Genomic DNA, 21,602 nt, shown 5'->3' with positions numbered 1-21,602 from the left:
TTACTCTTTTCAGCAAAGGGTAAATTTGAAATGTTTTGACTATACAATGTGTATGTATAGTTTGCTGAAGGGGTGGAGAAGAGTGGCTGCTGATTTGTATTAATTTTGTTTTGCAGACCTGACACAACCAAGTATGGTACATGGTGCTCATCTTCCAGTGGAAAAGTACTTGGAGCAACTTCCCTTATTTCCATTTGGACTGGAGGTTTTGCCAAAGGAATACTAATGCCAGCTGCAGGCAGCAAATGCTTTACTGGTCCACGTAGAAGCTGAAGTTACAACTTCAGGAAGGCTGACAGGATCTAAATTGCTTTCAGAGTCTGCATTCAAAATCCTGGAAGAGCCAGAACTGTGGCTGCCCATCACTGCTGTCATGGGAACAAGTGATGGGAGGTACTCCACACTGGAGGCATGACATTGGCAAGTGGCTTTTAATCAACTGAATGCAAAATCTGACCAGAGGTTAAATGATTTAAAGCTCTTGGAGATTAATATTCTGCATGGGGGTAACAAGAGTGGGTACTTTGTCTTTCTGTCTTCATTTAGAGCTACATCTGAACTTTCTGCACCTCCAGGTGGAGGATGTGCAGTCACAAAAGCAGTGGTGGCAGAAGAATTTGTGGTAGCAGGTTCAGGTTTTGAAAGGTGTACAGTGGAAGTAATTAATGGCAGTGGAGCTAGAGCAAGAGTCATCATGGCCATCTCCAAAACAGTGTCTGTGTCCTTGATCCCATGAGGAGTGTCCAGATCTGGATTTCTGGAGAAACTCTGAGTTCCATGATGCACAACATTATTAGCATTAAAAGTCCACAGACATCTTTGCTGTCACTCCTCTATGAAAGGCTGTTGAGCTGTCCATGCCACAGGAAAGCCACCAGGATTTGGGAGAGCAGGGAGCTGGGAGTCTGATGCTGTTTGCCTGCTGAGTTCCAACAGCCTGACCTTCTGCAAAAAGTCTGATTTAGAGGCAGCAGCAGGAGGGATTTGCAGCCTGGGACTGGGGCTGGCTGTGTGTGCTGCCCCAGTAAACACCTCGTTTGTCTCAGTTAGCCAGAGAGACCTTGGGCTTGATGGAGAGGAGTGTGTTGCATTTCTAAAGAGAAAATCTGTTGTGTTTCTAAATTCCTGTGCTGGCAGCACTGTGCTGCAGGCGTGCTCTGCATCTGAGATGTGTGATAATGGCAGAGAAAGGGAGGATGTGCTCTGTGCTGGGCTGCAGACCTCAGCCAGGCTCTTGGAGGCTGGTGACATGCAAGGTGCAGGGTTAGAGCCTGCAGTGCCATTAGTCAGTGCTGTGAAGGACTGAGGGTGACTCACTGGCAGTATTAGATGTACCCACAGCATGGGAGACTGATGTGGGAACCTCTGCTTTATCCTGAAAAACTGATGCTGACAGGTGAGTGCCCTAAATGGCTCCAGCAGAAGAGACATTTTACATACTCTCATTAAGGAACCATGACAAACTTTTGGGAAGTTACTGCTGGGGGAGACTGATGCATTTTTGACCCAGGAATATCAGAATATACAGATGACAAAGAGGTCCTTTCCTAAAGAAACCCTTTTCCCACCAACTCTGTGAAATGCACTGTTGTTGATCCAGTGAAAAGCATGGCCCCCAAAAAGGAGCTGGGGCCCCTCCTGTGATTCACCACACTGGAATGCACCATGCTCAGAGCACTATTCCTGCTTCCACTAACCTGTGAGCTAGCTGAATCTGTGCTGAAGAAACCTTCAGGATCTGCAGGCAAAGGCACTTGGATGGGCAGTGCAGCTGGTTTAGAAGAGTTAATGGCATGAGGTGACTGAATAACCAATGAGCAGAATGATGGTGATGGAAGAGCAGCAAGCATGTCTGATCCTCATGGGCTCTCTCTGGAAATGGAGGGTGGTTGCTAATGGCACTGGCTGGGATGGCACAGCTGTGCCCAGATGTGTCCCTGCTGGTGTGCTGGGCAGTGTGGCAAACATACCAAGCTGGGGCAAACCTGTTAGAGCAGCTGTGTCCTCTGCATCTGGAGAGGATGGCCTCAGAGGGGACTCAGCTGAGAGCTCTGCAGGATCCTGGGGTGCACTGCTGCCACTGCCCTGGTACAGGGAGGGGGACAGGTGCATCTGCTCCAAAGTCCTGGCACGTGCTCCAGTCAGTGTTGTCCTGATCATCTGCAGCAGGTCTGCATTCTCCAAAGTCTGCCCCAGAGAAATATCAGCCACTGAGGGAGTCTTAGTTTCTGTGGAAGGCCGTGTTGGTGATAGTATAGATCTCCAGTTAGGAAAACTTCCTGTGGAAGGAGCATCACTGATATGCTGTTGCCTGATACCTGTAAAATAATAAGGGAAATGAGCATATTCTTCCCCAGAATGAAAAGTTGTTGTTACAAATCCCAACACAAAATGCACCAAGTTTGGTAAAACAAGCAGAATTTTTTTGTTGTTGTCTTCATAGTGCATAAAAATTCACAGAAAGTTTACAAAAAAAAATCACAAACATGAAACCCAGCAAAAGGTTCAACACAATAGATTTTAAACCTTCAGTTCATTTCATCTGACAGAAGAATAAGGAAAGCTGCCTAGGCCACACTATTCCAAAATTCTACTTTTACCAGGGATGCCTCAACAAACTAAAAGACACATTCTTCAGCCTGGGACAATTCTTGAGGTCATCATGAGTCACCCTGTGACAAAATACTGTGAGAGAAGATGGGTTTGGGAGCAGTGCAGAAAGGATATGGGTTTTGACAAGCAAGCTCCAGTGCCCTGGCAGGCAGTGTGACATGGGAATAGTCAGCCTGGCTGTGTTCCTGCAGGATGCATCTGGAGGTGCTCATCCTGCCAGCTCCAATAACACACAATTATGGGCACAAAAGGAGGAAAATAAAACAGGGATGAACAAGAGGAGAGGGGGGCAAGATCCAAAACAAATTAGGACATTATCTCTCTTTTTTTGACATGTGCAGATGCACAACACATCATTTCAAGCACCAGTTTACTCTGCATTCAACACCACAGTGTCCTCAGGCTTTGTTTTCTTGCAATGACTACAATTATTCTAAAATCACAGAATGGGCACACTCACATTTGTACTAATTTAAAGATTAGGATTCACTCAAGAGTAAAATTTAAGGTGGTGGGTGTTGGTTTTTTTTCCCTTTCCCCCATATCAAGACAATAGATCAAAACTGAGCTCTGGCACTTGGTACCAGGCCAGTCTTGCATAGCCAAGTGGAGGGAAAACACAGAGCCAAATCCTGCCCTCCAGCTGCAGCACATCTGGATCAGACTCAGGGGATGCCAACCTCCTCCACAGCCCCTTGAACAACTCAGCACAATGGTGTGGGAGAGCAGGCAGAGCAGGTCTTGAGACACATAAAATGGGCTGGACATTGGCCCCAGCCACACAAAAAACCCCCAAGAAAACCAAAAAGGAAAACCCAAACCAGTGAGAGATCTTCCATTTTGTGCCTGTATTTAAAAGTTTTATTAAGCCATGGTGGAAAAAGGTTTTGGTGGCTTTTCCTTCCTGTGAATCTGGCAGATTTTTAACAATAGGTAGGAAAGAAGATGAGATGAATTTTGGTCAGCTAGAATGGATTCAAGCATGTGCTTGAAATTAAGAACCAGCTGATGTGCTTTGCAAAACCAAGCTTTAGGCAACCTGCAGTTTAAATATCTCTGGTGAAGTCATCATTATCCAACCTCTAACTGTCCTGTTTCACCTCAGAAATGAAAAGTGACTGCAAACCCTTCACGTGGGATTTCTTCTAGCACTTAGTCCTAGAACCAGTCTAGCACAAATCCTAAAGGGGAATTAAGCAAGCCAATGTTTTCTCCTTTTCTAAAACAGCAAAACTTGTCAACATCAATCCTCTCACAGATTGCACCATTCCTCATGCATTTCTTCACACATTGGTTTAATGAGAACAATTATGAGCAGAGACAACATAAACCTGGAAGAAGCAGTGATGTTGACAAGAAGTGAAGAAAAGTTCAAATAGTGCAAAGAAGATAAAACACTGAATAAAAATATCCTCTAGCCACTGCTTCATTCCAGTCCTTCAGTTCTTGTTGCTTCCATTCCCTACAAACTGCCAATTTCTCTGTTCATGCCTGTTAATGAAGTAAAGCTCTCGAGTTACTGAAGCATTAAGAAAATTACACAACAATCTGCAACCTAGCTATGATGCTGGCATTCCACTGCAGCAGATTTTCTTTTATTCTATGCCTATGGAAAGATACTGACTGTCAGCTTCAAGCTGCCACAAATTCAACATCCTGGTAGTAACCAGACACACACAGTGCATGGGGTTTTCACTGAAGGACAAACTCTTTGCTTGAGAATTGTTAAGATGGCATCAACCACTGCAGCTCCCTACCAAAAGCTCTTCTCTTCTCTTCTCTTCTCTTCTCTTCTCTTCTCTTCTCTTCTCTTCTCTTCTCTTCTCTTCTCTTCTCTTCTCTTCTCTTCTCTTCTCTTCTCTTCTCTTCTCTTCTCTTCTCTTCTATTCTCTTCTCTTTTCTCTTCTCTTCTCTTCTCTTCTCTTCTCTTCTCTTCTCTTCTCTTCTCTTCTCTTCTCTTCTCTTCTCTTCTCTTCTCTTCTCTTCTCTTCTCTCTTCTCTCTTCTCTCTTCTCTTCTCTCTTTTCTTCAGACACTCTAACAATATCCTCCTGCCACTTCTGAGCCAATACAAAATATCAACACAAAGGCATCTTCAACAACAGAAGATTTTTGTTGTCTCAACTTTGGTTGCATTATTCACAGATAATCTGGATTAATAACACTGAAAAGTAAAGCTGATAAAGAGGATGTTCAGAAATTTTATTGCATGACTGACAAAGACATCTTCCCCATTATATCTCAAGTATGTATCTTTTCATAACCTGCAGCATACTGAAGATACAATTTCAATTTTCCAATCAAGTTGCTTTAATTATTCATTTTTGAGACAAAAAAAAAAAAAAAACAAAAAAAAAAAAAAACCAAAAAAAACCCCTATTAAGTGTTGTAAAGGCTAAATTTTAGGAATACAATAATACCTATATAAGACTAATTGTAGCCATAGAAAGCACAGTAGAAATCCAAACATTATATTGCATAAACAATCTGGATTTTATACAGCTCTAAATCCATCAGCCCTAAGGGAGAGTAACTCCAAAGACACTTTATTAAAAAAAATCAGATTGTGAGAAACACAATTACTTGCAAACAAACACTTCAGCAAAGCCTTTGATAATGTCTCCCAAACATTCTCCTGAAAACATTCTCCTGCATCTCCTCTTTAAAACACTGCCACTAACAAATCCAAAAAAAGCAATTTTTTTCTTCTCAAAAGTACAATGCTTCCCTCTCACTATTGTTTTACCATGAGAGATTGAGTGATCAAAGGTCAGATGTGACTGGTAGGGGATACAATAAGAAAATTAACAGAATTAACAGAAATTAACAGTAATCTCTATTACACCAGTGGAAAAAAAATGCACACCCTAATCACAGGGTTCTGCAATTTGCTTCCATTAAAGAGCATTAACCCTACACTGTATGATGATAGCACCACTTCAGAGTTTTCCTAATGTTATCTTTTTTTTTTTTAATTTCATTATTCATTAAGAGTTTACAATGGGAGAAATGGCACAAAAACACAGATTTCATGAGCCAAAGGATGTGAAATACACTACCAGTGAAAATACAAATGCTCAGCAAAGCATTTGTAAAAATAGCTATGTAGCATATCCAAAATTTTGCTCACTGTGCAGAATGGCAAAAACTCTGCCTTCATCATATGTTATCCCAATTATACATTGAGGAGATCATTACATCTTTTTGGCATCATTCCATTTGCAGCTTAATTTACACACATTTTGCAAAACAATTGATGTTTTCTAGCCCTGCCAACAATCCAACCTGTCCTGAGCCCTCTTTTCTGGTCAGTGTGTTTTGTGTTCATCCCCAAGGAATCTGCCTGGAGGAGTCACCAGGATCATACTGGAAGGGAGAACACTGGTGTTTTTGGCAGCTGCCAAACCCACAGTTACTACAGCAGGAATGGATGGTGGAGAGACAGAGAAAACTGCAGAAGGTAAAGAAACCAGAGAATTAATCCTGTTCTTCACAGGTATCTCAATAATATCCTTATTTTCAGGCAGATTCTAGGAAAAGATGAGTGGTTCAGACACCTTCTTACATTTGTTTCAGCTGTAACTTTTCCCACATTAGGTCTTGACTTTTCAAAATTCTGTCCTGATTAATTTTAACTCAGATTATTTTACCAACAGCTGACGTTGTTTACAGCCTAGCCTCTATTTGTCAATGTCTACAAGAGGCAGACAGTAAAAAAGCACCATTACATCCCAAAAAACCCCTTTTTCAAATGATCTTAGAAAATTAAAACTGAATACTATTATTAATTTATTTTTGACAACCAGGATAAAAATATTTTGTCCTAATACCATCAGAATTCTGTTGAAATGAAAGGGTTTTACTGTGAGAGAAAAACTCTGTGAGGAGGTACCACATTGCTCAAGGTTTCCTTCTCAACAAACAAAAGTTTGGACTTTATAACAAATAATAGAAAAACATTTGAGAACAGTATGCAGGGTGTGAATTAAAGCCTTGAGAGAAATTAAAATCTATTAAGCCACACAGACATGAAATAGAGGTGTAAGCTTTAATTTTAAGTAGGAATATTATTCAGGTGCATAGATATGAAGTAGAAGTATAAATCTTAGTTTCAAGTGAGTAAGAATGCATTTTAAGTGCCATAAATAGTAAAAGTGTAAAAAACAAGCTGCAGTGAGAGCTCAAAAACATAGTTCTAGACAGAATAAAAGTACAGTAAGGATATTGCTTACATTCTTCAGATAGAACAGGTAGGCTGTGTGCACAAGTTATACATAAACATTTGCATTAGAGAATAATTCTATAGGTTCTAAATAGGTTTAGAGGAAATGCTTCAGGTTCCTGTTTTCAGCTCATTGGGTAATTTGTAAATAAAAAATAATAAATAAATAACTAAATAAATTTGTAAATAAAAATCAGTGTATTGGAGTGATAGCTTCCTCCACCACCATCATCATCATCACCACTTCCACCACATGGAAGAGGAAGAAGAAGAAGAAGAAAAGAACAGCAGAAGAAAGGCCAGGGATCACCTGCCTCTGGAGACTCTGCACCAGGCCAGAGCTTCACACTCTTGCTCCAGGGAGCTGCTCCTGCTTTAATCAGGAATTTATTGCAAAAGTTTTTAGCACAGACTTTAACACTTGGGACTCTTTGCCTGTTGAGACTGATGTGCTTTTACAGCAAACAACTTTACAGCAACCAACAGCTGCTGTGTTCTTTGAAGACCTAAACCCACAACAACCTGACAGCAGCAAAAATTCACTTTTCCCCTGCTTTTGGCACAGCCTGCCTCCCTGGCTCTCCCAGCCCAAATGTCACCAGCCCTGCTCTGGGAGGTGACAGGAGGCTGTGACACATCCCAGTGTCAGCCTGGCCTGGGGCTCCCAGTGCCAGCTCTGCTGGGAGCCCTTGATAGGCTCCAGCAGCTGGGAGGGAGCTGAAGAGCAGGACAAGAGACAAAGGGGCAGCCAGGGTGAGAAAAACACACTCTGGGGGCCAGGGGGAAAACCTGCCAGCAGCCAGCCCAGAGGCAGCATCTGCAGCGCCTGCAGCACCTGCAACATCTGCAACATCTGCATCCTCTCCAGCATCTGCAATATCTGCAGCATCTGTATCCTCTGCAGTATCTACAGCATCTGCAACATCTGTATCCTCTGCAGAACTGCAGCATCTGCAATATCTGCATCAGCTGGATCCTCTGCAGCATCTGCAATATCTGCATCATCTTCATCCTCTACATAATCTGCAGTAACTGCAGCACATGCAACATCTGCATCCTCTGCAATATCTGCAACATCTGCATCCCCTGCAGCATCTGTATAATCTTCAATATCTGCATAATCTTCATCCTCTACATCCTGTGCATCATCTGCATCCTCTGCATCACCTGCAACATCTGCATCCTCTGCAGCATCTTCATTCTCTGCAACCTCTGCAACCTCTGCAATATCTGCATCCTCTGCAACATCTGAAGCATCTGCAATATCTGCATCATCTGTATCCTCTCCAGCATCTGCAGCATCTGCATCCTCTGCATCCCCTGCATCATCTACATCCTCTGCAGCACCTGCAACATCTGCATCCTCTGCAGCATCTGCAACATCTGCATAATCTATATCCTCTGCACACTCTGCATTATCTGCATCCTCAGCATCCTCTGCCTCCTGAGCATGCAGGATGCAGGGAGCAGATGCTGGGTGGGATCACTGGGAAGAGCCTGGCACAGGAGGGTTCATCACCACGGGATAATTGCACTTAATCACTCAGAAACCAGAACTTGCTGCAGGGGCTCTGCCCTTGAGCCTGCTGAACACCCCCTTTGCCATCCCTGCCTGAGCTGATCTGGCTCGTCACAGAGTTTAAGTGAATGAATGATATGTATATTTATGTATTTGTTATTATTTTATGTATTTGCTATTATTTTAATTAATCTTTTGGAGCTTTTTCAGCAGCACTTTCAGGATAAATACCTTTGTGAACCTGACAGGCTGCTTTAACATGCCACTTATGTATTTATTTGTAAACAGACATCTGCAGAAACCTTTGCAAAGGAATTGTGTTTATTCAGGAAAGTTTCTGTAGACACTGCTTGCATCAGCCTAAATGATTTCATGAGCAATGTAGCAAAAAAACTCAAGGTCATTTTGGAACTTGCAACAGCAAAGCTGCCATTTCTCCTGCTTTTACTTTGAATTTTACAATATTTGAAGGGCTCTTTATGCAACAAACAAAAGAAACACCCCCAAAAAAAATCTTAAGTAAAACACACTGTATAAGGAGCTGATCTTTCAGTTTTTACATAAAAATTCTGAATTCTTGAGATTGTGGGAAAAAAAGAAAATTTAACTAATTTTAAACTACATTAATGTTATTTACTTATTTTAAATTTCCAGAGCTAGGATAGACTCTAAGGGTGGCATCAAATTCTTAAGAAGTATGAGAAGAGTTTGGGCTGCAAACTGTGATTTTCTGGAGTTAGGCAGCAAAATACAGGAAGCATGTAGCAGTTTTGCTACTGTCAGTATCTGAGTACTCAATAATAGCAATAGTAGTACAGCTCTATTATTATATGCAACAAAAATGAGTATTTTCCTAACTAGAAACAACTCCTTTAATAAAGGATTTCCGAGTTTAAACTCCCCAGCAAAATCAACACAAGAGGAGACCACAGAGAGCTCCTGCTAAAAGCCATTTAATTTATCCTCCAAAAGTAAATAAAAAAACTACTATTGTTTGCAGAACTTTCCTAAAGAAACGACAGTGCCTGCAAAAGGTTGAGCTGTGGGCCAAATTACATAATACAATATATTCTGACATGCTTGTTGAGCAATTGTGTGTGTTCCCTTGAGCCAAAAAGCTTTCTGCTCACCCACCCAAGCACATCCTTCAGAGAATATTTGAGGCCACAACCCAGGAGCAGGGAAGACCTTATGGACCATGTGCAGCTCAGCCCAAAACTGGAGCTGCAGCCAGGACACCAAAACAAGGCTGACAAACAGGTTGGCAGCACCAGCATCCTCAAGTGTTTGCATCCTCATATTTACTAATTTCAGTTTGTCTCAGAGCTCTGGAGTTTCAGTTTGTGAAGGTAAAACACACACACAGGGCTGGGAGAGGACTCTGTGTGATTTTCAGTGATGATTTCAGGCCAAGCCACCAAGGGCAGGCAGGGAGGATGTGCCTTGGGCATCCCTGTGCTTGCCCTGCAGGCAGATCCTGCTTGGATTCTGCTCCAGCCAGATAAACAGGAGAGAATTTAATCCTCCCTAAGGAGAGATGCAATCTCAGAGGTGCCAAGTGCACAGGATCAATACAGCCACAATTTTATTATTTTTTTAAATTCACAATCTTTTGCTGCTTTCCAGCTCTTGTGGTGAAGGATAAAGAGGTGAAGACCAGGAAAGAAATGTGGGTCACACACAGAAGTATCAGACTGCTCAACATAGCCCCACTGACAATGCTTTCAAAGTATAAAAATCTCTGCTCTTAAAAAAAAATTAAATTACATTGATTTTTAGATTAGAAAGATTTCAGGTCATACTGAAGAAAGGAGCAAAAGCCATTCCTTTAAAAAAAAAATGCAACAAAAATAATCAAATCCAAATTCTATTTTCTCTTCAAGATTTGCCCCAAACAACCAATGTTTATCCATCCTGGTATACAATGTAATTTCTGAACCCAAAAAAAGTGCAATCTATTACACAGTCCCAAAATGCAGAAAGATTAAAATATTTAATATATCAATGAGCCACTAGACAAATATTGACTTGAAACATTGAAATATTGAGGACAGAATCTAGAGAAAAGGTCTTATACAGACCACCTTGTTCTTCCTTACATATAGGCTCTTTGGAAATTACCAATTTAAAGGAAATCTCTTTTAAATAAAAATCTGATTTTTTTTCTTTTTTAGTTCAATATTGCCCTTTGATTCTTACCTTTTACAAATGGCTCAAAAAAGGGGAAAACACTTTCCTATGGAGCAAACTTCCAACTTCCAGGACAAGTCAGGATGACAGGCAACAATTAAATTCTTCTGAACAGCAAATCACTCTGCAACTTTGCTGTGACCTGCTGTGTGCACTCAGCACCAAGTGCAATATCCATTACATATTCATGAACTATGCATATCAACCAGGAAATTAATTTTAAACTCCTTGTCTGTTCTACAGCAAATGAAGACTTGGCTCAGGCTACAAACTATCATGAAATTGTTTAAAAGTTATTTCCATTTTCTATGTCTTGCATAGTCATTAGTACTTATTTTCAGGGCTTTTGCTGCTTAAAAGTGTCAATAGCTCAAATTTGTGACAATATGTTGCCTCATTCCCCTTTCTCACTTCTTGGAAACTGATGCAAATATTTTTCTGTGCTGTCCATAACAAAAAAAAAAAAAAAAAATCAGCCACACTCATGGACAGAGGACAAGAGGCTAAAAGCAGCAAGGGGGATCCTGGTCACTGGTGGCAAAAAGGTTCAAAAACTGCCCAGTCAAATCACACTTTTCAGTCCTGAACTGATGCAAATATATGAGAAATGAAAATGAAACAATGAACACTCAAACCACCACCAGGACAAGGTGCTGCACCTGCTCCTCACCTATTTTCCTGCAAAAGTGATGGATCTGTCTGAATTTAATTTTCAGGGATCTAAGCAGCAAACCCTCAACTGAGGAAGACCCAAACACAGGGATAAAGCAGGTGGGTGCACCCAAAGGCCACAGCTCTGTGCTCACATTGGCTGCCCAAGCACAAAAAATGTCACTAATAATCAGAGATGTGGTGTGAAAAAGTTGATTCTTCTCTCTAAGATAAAGGCATTAGCATTTTCTGTCAAATCACTGGACAACATCTTCCCTGTGAAATGACAGGTGCCCCAAAAAAATAATTTTAAAAAGCAGGATCACTTCTACAGGGACAACAATATTCTGCACTAATAGCTGAAGTCACTTTTAATTGTAAATGGTTAATGATTATCAAGTGACCAGCTGATTTCTCAAAAATATGACACTGCCTGGAAGAAAGGGCATTATTAGAAAGAAAAGATGATGTCATTTCTTGCAGATCTTGGTGGATCTCCCAGTTTAAATATCCAAGGTACAGGAGAAAGATATGGGGCTCTTGAATAGATAGTAAGTAAAAGATTGCCTCTGGAAAGTTTGAAAAAAAGCCAAATAAAATGTATTTTTTCCTCCACAGCAACATGATTTTCTTGGCTGTCTTCTGCTGTGCTTGCTCATGGAAGTCCCATGCTCCATCACAGAATGGCCAGCATGGCTCTGCTAGGACAGAAACTGAAAATTCTCCCCCCCTGGATCCCCAGCTGAACCCCACCTTCCCCACTTCCATCTTAACTCAGAACTAAACCCCCAAAATCTCATCTCTGTGACCCACTTTGGGCACTGCCACGATATTTCTTGCCTCTTGATTGCTGCTCTTTTTGCTAAAGTTTCATGAGACTCTGCTCTCCAAAAATTTCTGGGAGCTATTTCTAAAAACAGCCTCCAACAAAAACAGACCCTAATTTCTTTCCAGCCACTCAGTTAATCTTTAGGGACATGCACAGTCACTTCTAACAAAAGGAGAAAGGCAATGCCATACTCAGACAGGCTTTTCCTTTGTACACACACTGTGGAAACATTTTGCATTCATGTCAGTATAACTGAATATCTGGATTTTCAAGCCCTCAGCCTAGCCAGGATTTTAGGAGCTTTACTGCTACACTGTCAAACACATGCACTATATAGTATTTAAGAAGGTTTTCCTTTAATCTGCTCTATGCTGGTATTGTTATTTAAATGAGCTAATTCAAATGAGACAGGGATAACCAGGGGAAACTAATGAATAGGGGATATTTCTTAAAAATCAAATAAAGATATATGAAGAGAAAAGGCAGGAAAGAAGAAGGTGCTAAAATTTTCAGGTCATGCAGTCATTTATTACTGATTTTACTCAGTTAAGAGTTTCTCAGGTGTCAAGGGATCAGCATCAAGATCCAAGCACCTGATGCTACAAAAAGCAACCCTGACCATCCAATGCTCCAGGAAGATCAGGTGAAGAAGGTGAACCCCCAACCTTCCTGACATGTGGCATATGGCACAAACCAGGGCACAGCAAACTTCCCAAGTCAGATTTGTGCCACCTCAGGTACTCTTTGAGCAGATTTCCTGGCCTGGATGTCAGGAAAACATCTCAGGAAGTGTGAGTGCAGACACAGAGGTGACACACCACACTCAGGAGAGGGGATTTTCATCCAAAAGTTGTCATCAGCCAGGACAGTGGCACAGAAAGCTGGTGACTTCATGGGTGAGCATGAACTAAAGCTGTGAGTGCAGTACAGAGTTACAGTGTGGATGCAGAACATGGAAAGATGCTCATGACAATTTCACACGCAGGAAAAAAAAAAAAAAAAGTGCCTAAATTTTTTTTTTTCCAAATATTTATTTGCCTCATGATTTTTAAAATTCTCCCAGTTGCTTCTTTGCCATTTTCCTTGTTCTCTTTCCCTGCAAGCCCCATTATGAACATGAGCTGTGGCACCTGCCCAGAAGCTCTCACACCACACCTATTGCAGCTCTGTCTGCTTTCCTGTCCTCCTGTAACTCTCCAAAAGTCCCAGGATCATGAGTTTATAAAGAATTACAGTTCCTTGGGGTTAAGTTAGCCACAGAGAAAGTCTGGTTTGCACAGTGCCTTGAAAGAGCAGAGAAAAGCAGCTGAAAAATCAAGACAGCTTCTGGTTTCACAATTATCCATGGTCTGAGCTGAGCAGCAGAAGGAAAGCCCAAAATGAGCCCAAAAGAGACAGGGACACACTAGACCCCCACCCCAATATCTGGGCTTAAAGACAGGTGCCATTCTGAATTACCTTCAGCTGGAGCCAAATGCTTTATTTGCAGAAAAGTGCAGAAATGAGATTGGAAATTCTGGTCATAGTCTAGAGATTTGTCTTGTTGGCTTTCCCATTAATTTCATTTTCATGGTTTTACCAAAAGCTGAATCTTAAGAAAAGACTAACAATTAATTTCATTCTTCACTGGCTACTGTTTTTTCATTAGCAGGTGATGCTTAAAAGAGCACAAGCAATGTTCCCAGAATTCCAATTAAAAAACTAAATAACAATTTTCTGCAAATATTTGTCATCTCAGGAATTGTCATTTCAAAGTCATAAACATGTTTCAGTCACACCCCCCTTTCCTGTAAACCATGGGCCACCATATTTCTCAACCAAAAGCTTCTTTTGCTGCACCAGTTATTTAAAACTCTGCCTGGGAACATTAAAATGCTGACAATAACAAAAATACATTTTGACAACAGAAGGCAATATATTACATGGCTTAATAGCATCAATCACAGGACCTCAGTTTGCAGCTATCACAATGAGGCTGCACTGTTATGAAATAAGATGGCTCATTGGCAGTGCAAAATTTAGCTAGGAGCTAAAAAAATTAATGCCATGCATTTATCCCCATCACAAAGAAATAATGTGGATTAGAAGGAGAGCTCACACTGCAGGGTGAGCCAGGGTGGGATTAAACTCTGACTTGCTGTGTTCCACCATGAAAGCACAATTCCCAAATATTGGCTCCATTTGTTTAGGAGAGAACTCTTTAAATGGGAACACAGCCAGCTTTCTTCTCACTCAACTTTTTTTTTTTTTTTTTTAGTTATTTACATAAATACATTCCAACCTACTGCAAAACATGGCAAATTTAATCCCCATTGCCCTGAACCCCTTGAGTTTTAGTAAAGCTCATCTTAACTGGGGTCACTTAATACCATCACATCTCAAGGAAGGGACTGCAAGTGCCTAAGATATCTCAGCTCCTGTTTTTAAAACCTACCCCTTCCAAGAATCATCTGTTGATCTGGCAGCATTTTGATCTTGCTTTTCACAGCTGCAAGCAGCTGCAGGAGCAGCAGGGCAGGGATGAATCACACCTGCTGCTCCAGCACTCAGATCCAGAGAGCTCTGGAAAATCCAGAGTATTCTTTAAAATCCCACAAAAATATGCCAGAAATCACCAATTATTTCTATTTTATTATTATTGTTACTCTTCTTGTTTTGTTTTTTCTCTTTATTTTGGTGCCCAGTTTTCCCAGGGACTCAAGGCTGTTGAGAAAAGGAAAACACAAATGAGAAATTTCTGGGAAATCACCCAGCAGCACACCCAGTCAGAGCAGCTGTAAAAGCAAAAGAAATGGATAATCCTACAGGCAAGTCTTAATTTCTGAACTCCAATGAGAAATAAAGTAATTTTACTTTAAATTCCTGTCTGTAGCTTTTTTCCCCTCATTTTTGAGAGCTTTTTTGTAAGCTATTCTGTTAATCACCTTCATTCTCAGGCACCTATGAAATATGTGAAGAATCAGTAAGGAAGTGAACTATATATCTGCAAGTAATCTGATCAGACAAAAACAATCCCAAATTTAATTCTCAGTAGATCAAAACTGAGTAAATTACAGACAGCATGTTAAAACAGGAGACTGAACCTCTGCTAAATTCAGGAAATCCAATTTACCAGGAACACCAGAATGGAAGCAGTGCAATTACTGTAACTGTCAACATCAAAGCCTTTGAGATCTCCTGGCACTATCCTATGAAAAAATAAATCTTCAGGAACTTTATTTAATTGTGGATGCACATTAGTCACTCTTGGTACCACACAATGTGCCTTGAGGCAATGCATTCCAGCTATCCAAGAAAAACCACAGCCAGATAAGTGAAAACATTTGGGAGGCAAAAAATACCTTCCAGTGGTTCCCCTCAATGTGGCAAAGGGCTCCAAGGTTAAAAATAAATTGGTATATTTAGACTTCTGTAAGAGATCAGGCATTCTGCAGTGATTCTGAGCTGGCCTGAGCCAAGCCATGTCTGCTGAGGGATTTGGAGGAAGAGCCACCAGTGATTTAATTAATGAATTAGTCCTTGCTGGTCCACTGTTTCTACAGGAAAATGTGGGGTTTTTTTAAGCCAGAGACAAATAAATCTTGGGGTAAGGTTTGCAACCAGTGCTGAGAATAATGTTGCTCCCTCCTTGCAAAATATAATACAATAAATAAATAAATAAATAAATAAATTATAAATGCCATTTTAACAAGTATCCTGAAGATAACACCATTCCTTTAAAAAAACAGGCAGGGGAGGAATGTGTGTTCAGTGATCAGTGACCTGCTGCTTGGCTACAATTAAACAAGCAGGCTTCTCTGCAGAAAAGCCATTTCTTTAAAAAAGAAAAGAGGGGAAAAAAAACCACATTGCATTTTTAGGTAGATAACTAATAATGTTTCTCTTGATTTTTTATTATTAGTGAATAATACAGATAGAGTTGCTTAGGTAAACTCATCAACATCCAGGTGAATCAAAGCACCATGACAAAGTTTCTATCCAAAATATTGAGTGTCTTCTTTAACTGAGCACCCAAATATTACTTTCCTGTGGCCACTGATTTTCCCTTTTTACTTCCTCTGCTCTGTCTGGAAGGGTTTCAGAGCCAGCTTTGCCAAGGAAAGCTGCTCTGAGCCACAAACCTCCCCAAGGCACAAGTTTGGAGTGGTGCTTTGGACACTTCCACCAAACCCACTCTTGCTGTAAATCATCTCCAGAGATGTGCAAATCCCATCTCCATGCTCACCCACAGCTCCTGACTCATGAGCACATTCCCTCAGAAGGGATGTGCAGTGTTTTCCATGAAGATATTTATTCTCTCTGTGGGAAGGAGGGGGTTATACAGAAGCATCACTGAATTCTGTGCCCACCCTTCCTCCCTTCCTGATTCCCAAGGCTGTAGGGACCAAGCTGGGAAAAAGTGACTGTGTTTTGCGACCTGTCAGAGGGAAATTGCCCAAAACTTTCCCCTTCAGCAGTTTTATTTCTTTATAGCAACACTGACAAACTTGGTGGACTCAATTCCAGACTCAGTCACCAAAACAGAGCAACCTGTTTTCCTGAGCTGTAAATCTGCTCATTACCCAGTGACCAAAAATTTCAAGGATCGTTTACAAAGACAGTCAAATTTGTCATTCCTGTCCCCAAAAAGACCCCCAGATATATGCAATTCAGCTATGTGGCCTAAAGTACATTTGTTGCTAAGCAGAGACACATTAATTTCTAAGAAAATGAAAATACAAGCTGGAATTAGCAGTATTCCATTCCTGTGGGGTTTCTTCACACCATCCCTCTACAATGAGTTCACTGAAGAGTAATTTAAAATTCTATGCATTACAGATTTATATGGTAGCTTGGTCTTCAGGTCCTGAAATACAGAATACATAAACATTTTAACCCAGTGTGAAGGATCCTCAGAGATTTGCCACAGTTCTAGGAGCTTTGGAAGTTCTTTTTGGATTTTGTATAAGTGCACAAACACACACACACACATATCTATGCATATTTCTCAATAAAGAGGTTCAGTTTGCAAGCTACTCATCAGCTGAAGTGCCTGAAAATAATTTCATGAACATCTAATAAGCACTTTGGCATTTACAAGCTGCCAGGCACACAGCAATCAACATTTTCATGCAGAGCCTGGACATCTGCCCTCTGTGATTTGCCCTCTCAAAAAGTGAAAGTAAATTAAAAATAAATTATAGGTATAAAAATTATGTATTGTGCTCTTCTTTTCAAGGTGATTTTATGGGGGTTTTTACCCTTAAAAAAAAAAAAAAAAAAAAAAAAAAAAAAAAAGTCTTGGGTATGTTGCTACTTTGGGTAAATAAGTGAGTATTTTTAAGGAACATGAAATTTAACACTGAGTTTGTGGAAATAAATCCACCTGATTTACACTTGCTGCTCTGACTGGTACTGGAATTAAAATAAGGGCAGAAAAAAACCCAGAGAATTATTCCAATCCAGGTGAAGAAAATAAGAAAGAATTTTAAATTTAACTATTTAAAATTAAATGAAAGGCAGGTAAATTCTCTAAGCCAATAAAGCATTTTGATGTTAAGTAAAAAACAAAAACAATAAAAAAACCAAGGAAATATTCCTGAAAATACAGGAAATAAAATTTCATTTTCAAGTAAAACATTTTTTTTAGACCTGCTTAGAGAATAAGTAATCTTAATGTAAATAATGGATGTCACCCTGAAAGGTGACAAACCTCCTGCTTTGGAACTACCAAGGAATGTGGCCAGGCACCCACTAAAGCCTCTCTAAGGGTTGAGATAAGGGAGATCACTCACAAAATATCACCACAATTAGAGGTATCAACTGAATTTATTACTGACCATAGCAGGATAATGAGAAGTAAAATAAATTTTAAAAAGACCTTCCCTCCTTCCTCCACACAAGGGCAAACACTTATTTCTGTATTTAAACTCTGACTGGGATGCTCATTCCAGACACAATTTATTAAAAACCCACAATCCATGAAAACAGATGTGTTTGTACACCAGAAATAAAAGCAGATCATTCTTCAAAAAGGCTGGGAGAAAACAAATATTTTCTCCTGTCAGTAAATGTAACCAATCTGCTGCATTTCCAATGGGCCAAGAACAACCTTTTCCACCCAGAGAGGGGCAAGTTCTTACAAAGTATTCACCCAGAACTAATGTCACAGCCCCAATTCCCAGGGGCTGCTCATTAAAATATCATAGCACCAATAGAGAGGGCATAAAATACAAGTTTTCCTAAATTCTTCAAATGCCAGCAAGATGAAGAAATGCCTCTGAGGATCTCACTGAAATGAAAGGAGTTACAGCTGGAACACAAATAGGAGAGGATTTATTTTCACTCTGCTGACCCCAAATGACCTTGCATCATCCTGGATTCTTAGTTTGAATTTGGAGCCCAAGTCCTGAGTTGGTTTAAATGACTAAGACCAAGTTTCTGACCATTCAGCAGGGGAAGAACAATTTCCCTTCCTGCCTAACCAAACAAATTTTTTTTTCTCCTTAAATTAATAATTATTTTACACAGAACCACGTGGGGAAAATTTTGCTCTGATTCAAGACAAAAAGAAAACTCACAGGTCAAACCTCTAGGTACTGAGAAGGAAAAGTACATTTATATTTATCACCTCCCATTCCTTGTTTGCTCATCAAAGTTGGGTGTTGCTTGTATCAAAGAGCAAAATATACCAATTACAACATTGTATTTTCTCCTAAGTGGCAGTACAATTTTTTAACATATTCCAAAGCAAACATAATTCACGTGTTTCTTGCTCATATTACTGCAGATCCACAGACAACTGCAGATTGATAGGTCCTGAAAAACCACCCCAAATTCCTCAAGAAAATAAGTAAAGCATGCAAAAAAAAAATTAAAATTGAAATTATTAAAACTTGGTTCTTTCTTTTCAGTTTACCAGGCATAAAGCACATCCATTAGGCAGAAGACAGATTGTTTTCCCACCATCATTAACACATCTTCATGAACCCTTAGCAAATTAAAAGCAACTTTAAAAATCATCTGCCACTCATACTGGCAAAATACAAGAATGTAGGAAATACTTCAGAAACTGCTTTTCTGGAGAGAAGTAATTTCATTTTGGGCACAGTGAGTGACTGCTGTGCACACACAAAGGCCTGAGAACATTATTCTCTGAAGCACAAATACATCTTGTACATTGTTTACATTTTTCTCAACAATTTAAGGCCAAAGTAACCCAAAAAACCCTCAGCTGAAGGGGTTATATAGTCTGAACAGAGCACAGGTGTCTTTTTTCATAATGCCAGGAAGAGTTTTCACTAATTCAAACAAAAAATGGGAAATTCAAATATTTTCTGTGCTCAGACCAATGACCCCAGAAGTGCTGCAATGTCACTGAGAGTTTGGAGTGTGGCAGAATCACTCACATTTCAGACAGCCTGGAGCTCTCAGTCATGGCAGGAATGGTCTGTTTAATGCTTGATTGAGCTAAATACAAAAAAAAAAACCATAGTTTGCTCTTTTAAATATTATTTCTTCACCTTTTAAATTTGTAGTTATTCCAATGTAGACAAACTTCCTAAATAAGGTGAGGTGGAATGCTGATTTGACTTCAGGATATAATTATTACAAACCTGGATGACACATCAACAGAGCAAATCTTCAAGATGATTTTATTTTAAAACAAAACTTTTTTCACTCATGTTCACCCCCCAACCCACAGGTGCCCAGAGGAGTGTGATGAAGATCTTTAGACCAAGAGCTCCCTGCTTGCAGTGTGTCTCTGAAATCTGGGATTTCTGAGCTTTCTGGCACTGACTCCCAGCAGAACACTGCTTTTGACCTGAGATTTTGAAGAAGCTTCCAAATTTGAGTGATGGAGTTAAAATCACAGGTGTGTGGATAAATAAAAGTGTGTGATTTCACATGGTGAAGAGTTTGGAATTTGAGGTTTGTATACTATAGTAATAGGTATGGGACAAAATGGAGAAATTTAGGTGTCTTTTTTCTGTTTTCTTCCTTCTTCTCCATTGTTTCAGGCAGTAATTTCTGCTTGGACAATGTTGCATTGAGAGTCACAGGAATTTAGTTATTGGGTCAAAAGTATAAATTATGCAGGTGTTAATTCTCTACTGGACTGTTTAGCTCTAAAAGACCTTTTAATTAACTAGTTTCATCTCCATTTTGCTCACTTTTAGCTGGTAGCTGGGAGTGTGGCAGAACTCTGTACTTTAGATAAGATTAATAAACAACCAAACCTGAACACGAGAATATCCATCTCCTTTGTGTTTTTAATCCTGACTCTGAGTAAAAACAGAAGAAACTGCACACAAGTTAATTAATTAATGGCACGTCCTGAGATGTGTTCCATTCTTTTTCCTGCCATCCCTTTGCCCCTAGACACCCCCACTCTCACACCAACCTCCCTGTAACCACAAAAACACCTCCAGATTTACATATTTACATTTGCATCCCACAACACATTCTGCTTGAGCTCACTCCGTGCTTTTTCCAACCCAAATCCTGAAAATACCAAACAAGTGGGAGCTTTCTAGTAGGAGTTTCACCTACAGCAGCCAGAGAGATCAGCATGGAGGAAAACTGATGGTGAGTGAGCAACTCAAGGAGAATTAATTGGGGAAGGATGATGTGATGATAATCTTACAAATGGTGAAATATAGAGATTTTCCTCATTACCACTCATTTAATGGCCTGACAGACTCAGAGGTCACACAAAGACAGGTTTTTAGTGAAAAGCCCAAGATTTTGAAACACAATGTATTGCTAGCAACAGCCTTCCCCTCACTGATAAAAACAGGACTTTAAATCTCATCTGGTGGCTTCAAAACAATTATAAACACTAAAAACCAGGGATTTTGATTAAAATGAAATGAATGGAAATAAAAAGTATTGATAAGTCTGAAGGGCTTCTCACAAAGATACATCTGATGTTATTTTGATATAGAGAAAGCCTGAAGGAGAGCAAAGCACTCTCCAGTCAAATCTGAACTTGTAATACCAGCATTAGACTACAGCAGCAACATGTTTAATTTCAACATTAAAAAAAAAATCACTGAAACACAGCAAAAATATATTGTGTTCCTCATAAACAACAAAATCAGTGACATTTAAGATATGTAAAAAAAAAAAAATGAGTGAAGCTTCAGTATCCTTATAGAAATGGTTCCATAATTCATGCATAAATGTTCCTTTATTTTCTTACACATCCTGTAATGATAATTCCCAAAGAAAAACACAGAGTGGTGAATGTTCCTCAAATTGGAAAGTCGAGTGTTCCAAAATTAGAAAATGTTCCTCTTACAACAGCCTTTGATTGCAGACCCTTTCCTCCAAATCCTTGCCTCATTCAGCAGAGGGACTGGATAGCAATCAGGAATTAAGATATCAGTTCATGGGGTTTTTTTAATCATCCCCTTCACACCATACATTTGCCACATTTGCACCACATTTCACTTATGAGTTCCTGTTTATCACTGAGGATGCTACCCCTAACAAAATTGTCTCATCCATTCCCTAAATGAAAACAAAAAATGGAAAACATAAAAAATCTGAGGTACATGAAAATTAATTCTAAAATTCATCTTCTCACTGCTTTTG

The 21,602-nt window shown here is 39.9% G+C and overlaps 1 protein-coding gene across 1 annotated transcript in view; it reads right to left on the bottom strand.

The window, feature by feature from the left end:
* The window catches only part of KIAA1549L (KIAA1549 like), a 112,521-nt gene that overhangs the window by 67,979 nt on the left and 22,940 nt on the right, over positions 1-21,602 (bottom strand). The window contains exon 2 of the mRNA XM_079310131.1: positions 1,986-2,318. Within this exon, the coding sequence (XP_079166257.1) occupies positions 1,986-2,160 (175 nt within the window). The 5' untranslated portion in view covers positions 2,161-2,318. The remainder of the gene's footprint in view (positions 1-1,985; positions 2,319-21,602) is intronic.

The sequence above is a fragment of the Erithacus rubecula genome, assembly GCF_903797595.1.
Source record: "Erithacus rubecula genome assembly, chromosome: 6".
Taxonomy (NCBI): domain Eukaryota; kingdom Metazoa; phylum Chordata; class Aves; order Passeriformes; family Muscicapidae; genus Erithacus; species Erithacus rubecula.
The sequence above is the reverse complement of the archived record's forward strand: the minus strand, read 5'-3'. Positions and strand labels throughout refer to the sequence as shown.